General features: G+C 41.6%; 1 protein-coding gene across 1 annotated transcript in view; it reads left to right on the forward strand.

The window, feature by feature from the left end:
• The first annotated feature begins 991 nt into the window (after positions 1-991).
• Positions 992-8821, forward strand: part of LOC143027340 (zinc finger MYM-type protein 6-like) — a 38943-nt gene continuing 31113 nt past the window's right edge. The window contains exon 1 of the mRNA XM_076188614.1: positions 992-1056. Within this exon, the coding sequence (XP_076044729.1) occupies positions 992-1056 (65 nt within the window). The remainder of the gene's footprint in view (positions 1057-8821) is intronic.

Below are 8821 nucleotides of genomic sequence, written 5' to 3' on the forward strand. Positions count from 1 at the left end.
GTACATGTAAAAAAATCAAAATAAATAAATAAATAAATAAATAAATAAATAAATAAATGAATAAATAATAATAATAATAAAATAAAATTAAAAACATAACATATATTCAAGACTAGTCCACGTCTGTCCATTGGGCCCCCGGGTGTGACAGTGAGAAAAAAAAAAAAAAAAAAAAAAAAAGGTTTTGTAAACTATATATTCTATACTGACACATTATTCGAATGTAAAATACCCTTTCCTTTCATTCACCCTTATACTAATGGTCTCCTAATCCGTAGAGTTTAAACTATATATTTCATTTTATGTTACTCAAGTGTGAAATATAATTTTTAACGCTTACGTTCCTGAAATCTTTAATATGAAGCTGAACATTGTATCAGTGACGTCTTTGTTGTCAACAGAATAGGATGACGTGATCTGCTTGGAGCCTCTCTTTTCCATTGTCCCCTATGCTCCTCTGACAAGCTACATCATCCCACTTCCTATCTACAAGGTGTGTCTTCTATAAACACCACCGCACGGGCTCAAACAAAGCCCGTGGGAATGACATTACACACACACACACACACACACACACACACACACACACACACACACACACACATACAAGAGAGAGAGAGAGAGAGAGAGAGAGAGAGAGAGAGAGATAGAGACCAAGAGAGAGAGAAGGCAAGAATGAGACCAAGAGAAAGAGAGCATGAACGAGACCAAGAGAGAGAGAAGGCAAGAACGAGACCAAGAAAGAGAGAGAGCAAGAAAGAGACAAAGAGAGAGCAGGAACGAGACCAAGAGAGAGAGAGCAAGAACGAGACCAAGAGAGAGAAAGATATCATGAACGAGACCAAGAGTGAGCAGGAACGAGACCAAAAGAGAGAGAGAAAGAAAATGAACGAGACCGATAGAGAGAGAACAAGAATGAGACCGAGAGAGAAAGTAAGAACGAGACCAAGAGAGTGAGAGAGACAGAATGAACGAGACCAAGAGAATGAGAATGATAGACACAGATGCACGTCCGGAAGGACTTGAAGATAGTGTTCAGGCCTTAATGAACCCCAAGTTTGTGGGATGGAAGATTCGTCAAGAGATGTGCAAACTGACAGTCGAGAAAGTTTAACATAAGGTAGAGAGGGAAATAGTGTAGGGGTGGATGGCAAGAGGAACAGAGTTTAGCTTAATTGGTGTTGTATGGAGCAAATCGCTACTAGCAGCAATGTAATTGAAACAACCCGGCCCGACCGTCGCGAGCCTTCGAACTCGGGTCCCTCTGATAGTGAGGGACTGGAGTTAATTGGTGTTGTGTGGAGCAAATCGCTACTAGCAATGTAATTCAAAACACCCAACCCGACCGTCGCGAGCCCTCGAACTCGGGTCCCTCTGATAGTGAAGGACCCGAGTTCAAAGCTTGCGACTGCTGCACCTAATTGTTTGGTGCTGTAAGTCTCGCCCATGCGTTTCAAAATCGTTCGTCTTTGAAATGAGGTTAGTTTCAGTTTGAGCCTAAGTAGTTCTGGTAGCCAACTACCATGGTCTTTGGATCACGAGTTGGACTCGTGATCGACAGCTATTTCCCTCCCGGAAGAGAGCTCAGAGTTCGTATACGACCGATCTATGGGTAATGCTGTGACCTTCCACGCACAAACATATCCCTAACTCCCAGCCCACGAGTTGGAGTAACAACCGGTAGCGCAGCGATACTAAAATTATTTCAGCTCTGGCGGGAATTCGAACCCGGACCTCCGTAGTGGCAGGCAGGAACTTTACTAACTTCGCCACAAGTTGTGTGTGTGTGTGTGTGCTTGTGTAAGAAAAATATTCACCATTATTTTGGTTCCCATGCTGGGTCTGTGATCGTCATCTATTACCCACTCGTACCCGAATTCAAAGGTCATGGAGTCTCCTTCCTCTTCCCCTCTCCTCCACATCCTCCTCCCTTCCACTCCACATTTGCCTTGCAACCTCGTCCATGTCTTTGCTCCAGTAACTGGGGTTGACCAAGCCACTAGATCTTCCAGGACGCTTTTCTACTACTAAAGTGTGTGTGTGAGAGAGAGAGTGTGTGTGTGTGAGAGAGAGAGAGAGAGAGAGAGAGAGAGAGAGAGAGAGAGAGAGAGAGAGAGAGAGAGAGAGAGAGAGAGAGAGAGAGAGAGAGAGAGAGAGAGAGAGAGAGAGAGAGCCCTTCCTTCCTTCTTCCTACGACATCGTATCACTCTTGCTACTGCTACTTTTTCTTTTAGTTGTTTTTCTTTTGTTTCTTTTTTGTTTTACTTCTTTTTTCTCTTATTTCTTCTTTGTTTTTTTCTTAGTCTTCTTTCTTTTTCTTTTACCTCTTCTTTTCTTTATTTTTCTTCTTCGTCTTCTTCCTCTGCTTCTTTCTTTGTCTTCTTTGTCTTCTGCTTTTACTTCCATCATTTTCTTCTTCGTCTTCTTCTGTTTTTACTTCTTTTTCTTATTATTTTTCTTCTTCGTCTTCATCCTCTGCTTCTTTTCTGTCTTCTTTGTCTTCTTTTACTTCTATAATTTTCTTCTTTTCTGATTTTACTTCTCCTACCTTCCTACGATCTGCGTCCTGGTGTTATCCCTCCAAACAATTTAGGGATTCTCCTTTGCTTGCCAACACGAGGGCAATATGGCGGCGCCATGAACAGGAAGGAAAGCGCCAAAGTCATTCCTTGCTCCTGGACGTTCAATGTACTTTGATGTGCTCCCACATGCATGAAGGGAATTCTAATTCACGTGATAACATAACTCCCTGTTCTCTCTCTCTCTCTCTCTCTCTCTCTCTCTCTCTCTCTCTCTTCTCTCTCTCTCTCTCTCTCTCTCTCTCTCTCTTCCTCTAGCTCTCGCTTCCTCTCTTTTCCTATCTTTATATTTCCTCCTCTCACTCTTCCTCTCTCATTCTCTTCCTCTATTTCTCTCTCGCTTCCTCTCTTTTCCTATCTTTCCATCTCTATATTTCCTCCTCTCTCTCTCTCTCTTCTTATCTTTCTATCCCCATATTACCTCCCCTCTCTCTTATTCTATCTCATTCTCACTCTATCTTCTTTTTTTTCCTCCTTTTCCTTCTCTTCTTGCAACTACTCTGGTTTTAGCTGCTGCTCCTCCTCCTCCTTGTCCTCCTCCTCCTCCTACTTCTCCAATACACAATTCCCTCTCTCACTCCCATTCCAGCTGAGATCCTTCTATTTTTCAGTTCTTCGGAGCTGGAGAAACGCAATTGCTATTCGAAAAAAAAAAAAAAAAAATCCAAGGCTTAAACTAATCATCTTGACCTAGAGAAAGAGAAAGAAAATGAATACGTTAAACTCAATTTTTTTTTATAATTCAAAATTTTTAGGCAAGAGGGAAACTGGATTACTACTATGAAAATTTTATGACACAATGAAATCAGAGCAAGAAGTATAAAGGTTACAGCAAGGTAAAATAGTGCGTTTTTGAGCGACGTTAGAAGATTACAGAATATATGAAAAATGTAACATCATTCCCAAGAAAAAGGAGAGATGAAAGAAAGCATACATAGAACGAAAAAGAGGGAAAGATAACTGAGGTAAAGAGAAATAAAGAGGAAGACACTGAAGATTACATTTGAACGCTGAAACAACTGGTTCTTTTATGAGAAGGTTAGATCAATTTAAGGATAAGGGTGGCAGGTGGTAAGAGACATGGAACTGCCAAGTGTAGGCCTTATGGTCTCCTGCACTCTCCTCCATTCTTATGTTCTTAGCCTAAGTTTGTAAAAATAAGGATAACCGATGAATGACCTCCAGCTTCCTTTTGTTTTAGCTGAAGAATTAAGGAAGAATTAAACCTTTGTTTTCAACCATCAAGGAAATATTATATTAGTACGACCTTTCGTGTGGAAAACTAATGTCATAACACTTTGTAAATGTACACTTTAAACCCACTATCGCTGAAATAATATCAGAAGTACAGGACATCCGTATATTTCGACTACTATCTGTAGTCCTCTTCAGAAGAATTATTACAAGAAGATAGATTACTCCTCACTACCTCATTTATACCTGTACTCTATCTTCTTGTAATCATTCTGCTGAAGAGGACTACAGATAGTAGTCGAAATATACGGATATCCTGTACTTCTGATATTATTTCTACGATAGTGGATTTAAAGTGTACATTTCGTGTGTTACAGCTCTTATCAAGCACATATACTTTATGAAATACTTGATAAAAGCTCAAAGAAGCTAAACGTCATACTATCAGTGGCCCCGTCCTTACACGGTGTTCACTTCGACAGACTTCTCGGCAACTGCCGATTTCATTAACCTTTCAAAATCTCGTGTAATAATCTGGATGCAAATAATTTTCTTTATTCATGGGAGGGAAAGAGAGAGAGAGAGAGAGAGAGAGAGAGAGAGAGAGAGAGAGAGAGAGAGAGAGAGAGAGAGAGAGAGAGATGGAGGGACGAAGAGAGGGGGGAGAGAGGGTAAGAGACGGAGCTAGGGGAAGAAAGGGAGGAGAGAGGGAGGGGGGGAGAGACGGAGGGAGGGAGGGAGGGAGGGAGGGAGGGAGGGAGGGAGGGAGAAAGAGGGAGAGAGAGAGGGGAGAGGGTGAGGGAGGAAGGGAGAGAGAGAGAAGAGAGACAGAAGAGAGTGTGGCCATGTGACTGCCGTCTCTTTAAAAATAAGGAAGACCTCCAACTAAGAAGGTTTCCACGATCAGTTGCTCAAGACAGTTCGACAGTCCCACAGAGAAAAAAAAATCGTCTTCTACTTGTTTTGCCTGAGAATTTTCTTCCTTTTATACTTTTGTTGTTATCAGCAACAGCTGTTTCAACGGTCCCCCGAGGAAAAGGACATCTTTATCTACCAAGTTTATTAAAAAAAGTTTGGGAGTTCTTCAATGCAAGTTCAGAGTCTTGTTCCTTTTGGAGGAGAGTACTGGATTTAAATTGGAAAAAATTATATTTAAGAAGTAAACAGGCAAGAACTGGTTTACCAACAAGGTGGTTAACGAATGGAATAGACTTAGTAACCATATAGCGAGCGATGAAACTATTGGTTCTTTTTTAGAGGATAAATAACTTTATGGGGATGACAGATGGTAATGGACATGGAATAGCCTAGTGTAGGATTTATGTATAGGCCTCCATTCTCATGTTCTAATGTCCCTAAACAGGAGTCAGTAAATATCCCGAATCTTTTGTATCTATACAAAATTAAGACATGAACTACTGGAATGTTAAGTTTCTTTAAAGGACTCGTAAGACCACTCTTCTTTCGTGACATTTGGCAACGTTGTAAACAAGTATGTGACTTAGATAATCGTAAACATCGCGACTTGTCCTCACAGACTCTCCCTGATTACGAAATATGGAGTGGTTAATCCTAAGACTTCAGTGTTCTATTATATATATATATATATATATATATATATATATATATATATATATATATATATATATATATACCAGAAGCTTTTTCCCATTTAAAAGGGAGGTACCCAGTTCAAAGGCACGTACCTACTCCCACCCATCCCACTCCCGTCCACCACCCTTTACCCCCTCTCTCATCTTAGCTCCTCATGGATGACGGGCCATACCTGTATCCCGTCCACTGCCTTGGGTCAGAATCAATACAACAAGACACAATACAAGACTACCCAAGCCTCTAATTCTCTTTTGCTACTAAAAGCAACGAAGGCTGACTTACTCGATGAAGGTGTCTGATTATGAGTAGGAGGGAGAGAGAAGAAATGTGGTGCGAAGGAAAGGTGGAACGAATTAGAATAGGAAAACAGAGAGAAAGAGAGAGGGAGAGAGGAAGAGAGAGAGAAAGAGAGAGGAAGAGAGAGAGAGAGAGAGAGAGAGAGATAGGGGGGTGGAGGGGGAGAAAGTGAACGAGTGACTAAGTGGGAAAGCGAGAGAGAGAGATAGAGAACGAATGATAGTGTGATAGTGTGAGCGGACGAGTTAGAGACTTATCTGCATCTGGAGAGGAGCTCTGCCGTAATTTGCAATTAGTCGTCACTTCGATAAGTCCCGAAGGTTCGTTTCAAAACTTGAATAACTCAATTAAAGACCTTAACGCAGACTTGGCTTCCTCTTCTTCCTCCTCCTCCTCTTCCTCCACCTCCTCCGGTCCACTGGCTCCTCCCCATCCTTCTCTTCTTTCTTTCCCATCTTCCTTCTTCCCTTTCAAATTGGCTATAATTGGTCTTCCCCTATTTCCTCATCCTTCCACCCGTGATTTTTCCAGTACTTCTTTCAATCTCTTACTACATTCTTTGTTTCCCTCTTACAATCGTTAGCTTTCCATTCCTTTCTCTCCCCCCCCCTTGGCTTTTATCCTTTTTTTTCTAATCTTTTGTGTTCAAATTTTTCTCTCTATATATCTCTCTGTCTCTCCCCCTCTCTCTTTTTTCCAATCCATCCGGGCGCACGAAGCCCTAGTCTATTTTCTCTTTTTTCAGAGGATAACAATACCAACCCACTTTTTTTTTTTTTTTTTTAACCTCCCGCTAAAGGAATTTTGCTCCTGATCATAGTTGATTCTTTTCCGATTTGTTTCTTAGCATCATAAAAATAGTTAAGAACAGATTTTCATAAAAAAACGTAACCTTGATACTCGATATAATATCTCTGCTGACTTTTTTTTCCAATAATGTGTGTGTGTACATGTGTATACATGTCTATTTGCGGGTTCGTGTATATATATATATATATATATATATATGTGTGTGTGTGTGTGTGTGTGTGTGTGTGTGTGTGTGTGTGTGTGTGTGTGTGTGTGTGTGTGTGTGTGTGTGTGTGTGTGTGTGTGTGTGTGTGTGTCTGTATGTGTATGCATGTGTGGTTGTGTTTATGTTTGAGTGTATGTGTGCTTGTGTGCATGTGCGTTTTATGTCTGTGTATGTGTGCTTGTGTATTTGGAAGCTGGAAAAAGAGACGAATTTTTTTCTACAAGTGATCTCAACTTTGCGGAATCCTGGTGACCTTAATTGCCGTCACAGTTTTTTGTTTTTTTCTGGTGATGACGAAAGTTGATAGAATTCCTCCTAAAATTCTCTCTCTCTCTCTCTCTCTCTCACACACACACACATTCTATCTCACTCCCCTCTTTTTCTCCCTCCCTCATCTCTCATTCTCTCTCACATATTCTCACCCTCACAATCTCTCCATCTCACTATCCCCCCCCTTCTCTCTCTCTCTCTGTTTCCCTCGCTCTATCATTCTCACTCTCTCCCTCCCCACGCCTCTCTCTCTCTCACTATCTCTCATTCTATCCCCTTCCCACTCTTGATCTTTCTCTTATGACTTATTTGCTTTAAGGTTTCCCTGATACGAGTTCCATCTATTTTTTTCTAAATAGAATTCCTTATAAACCTCTTTAGATCTCTTAATTGTTTTAATCTTTTCCTTTCTTTTTCTTTTTCATCTTTTCTTCTCTTCTAGTCTTCCGATTCCGATGAATGAAGAATAAATGTACTTTGTTCATAAAACTTGTGTTTCCCAAGCCAAACAGAGGGCCTGGGAATAACCATGAATCATTGCAGGTATCGGAATCTGAAGTTTCAGAGAAGTGTCGGATTCGGAAGATTTATAGCAGTATCAGAATCTGAAGTTTAGACCAGTATCGGAATTCGTATCGGAATCGGAAGTTTATAGCAGTATCGGAATCGGAAGTTTAGGTCAGTATCGGAACTCGTATCGGAATCGGAAGTTTATAGCAGTATCGGAACTCGTATTGGAATCGGAAGTTTAGGTCAGTATCGGAGCTCGTATCGGAATCGGAAGTTTAAAGCAGTGTCGGAACTCGTATAATCTGTGAAAATTTTGCTATTGTCCCATTACAAATGGAAACTTAAAAAAGAAAGAATTAAAAATCACAGAGGAGGGATGTTAGAGATGCTGGAGGAAAGGAAACGCGCGCGCGCGCACACACACACACACAAACTCATTACTCGACGGCGCAGCGGTACCGTTCGCAACCACTAATTCAGAGGCCCGAGTTCGATTCCCGCCCAGGGCTGAAATAATTTCACTATCGCTGCGCTGCGAGTCGGCACTCCAACTCTCGTGAGCGGGGAGCTGCGTGTGTGTGTTTTAGGTCACAGTATTACCCATAGATCATATATGCGCTCTGAGCTCTCATCCGGGAGGGTAACAGCTGTCGATCACGAGTCCAACATGTGATCCAAGACAGTGGTGAACTATTAAAAAAAGTATTGGAGGAGGGATTTTGGATTGTACACCAGTACAAATTTAAGAGACCAAAAGAGAAAGTATTTGTTCTAACGAGGGAGTAAGTGGGAGTGATCTGGGGAGAGGTGGTGTCTACATGTGTACTTGAGTGTGTGTGTGATTCAACATGGTCTTGGATCACGTGTTGGACTCGTGATCGACATATTTCTCTCCCAGAAGAGTGCTCAGAGCTTATATGACCGATCTATGGGTAATGATGTGACTTTACACGGGCACACCCACCCAACTCCCCGCCTACGAGAGTTGGAGTGACGACCCGCAGCGCAGCGATACTGAAATTATTTCAGCCCTGGGGAGGATTCGAACCCTGACCGCCGTAGTGGTAGGCGAAAAATCTAACCACTGCGCCACGAGGTTGTGTGTGTGTGTGTGTGTGTGTGTGTGTGTGTGTGTGTGTGTGTGTGTGTGTGTGTGTGTGTGTGTGTGTGTGTGTGTGTGTGTGCGTGTGTGTGCGTGTGTGTGTGTGCGCGCGCGTGTTTGTATTTTTCGTTTTTCTGTTTGCGTTGATTTTATTAGTTGTGTATCAATTTCAAATGCCTTTTTCAATTCATTGAGTATATATTTCACGTTTCGCGGAAGTCTTTTCCCAAAATATTAAAC

This window comes from Oratosquilla oratoria, chromosome 8, assembly GCF_046742065.1.
Source record: "Oratosquilla oratoria isolate Oo_2021 chromosome 8, ASM4674206v1, whole genome shotgun sequence".
In the NCBI taxonomy this organism is placed as follows: Eukaryota; Metazoa; Arthropoda; class Malacostraca; order Stomatopoda; family Squillidae; genus Oratosquilla; species Oratosquilla oratoria.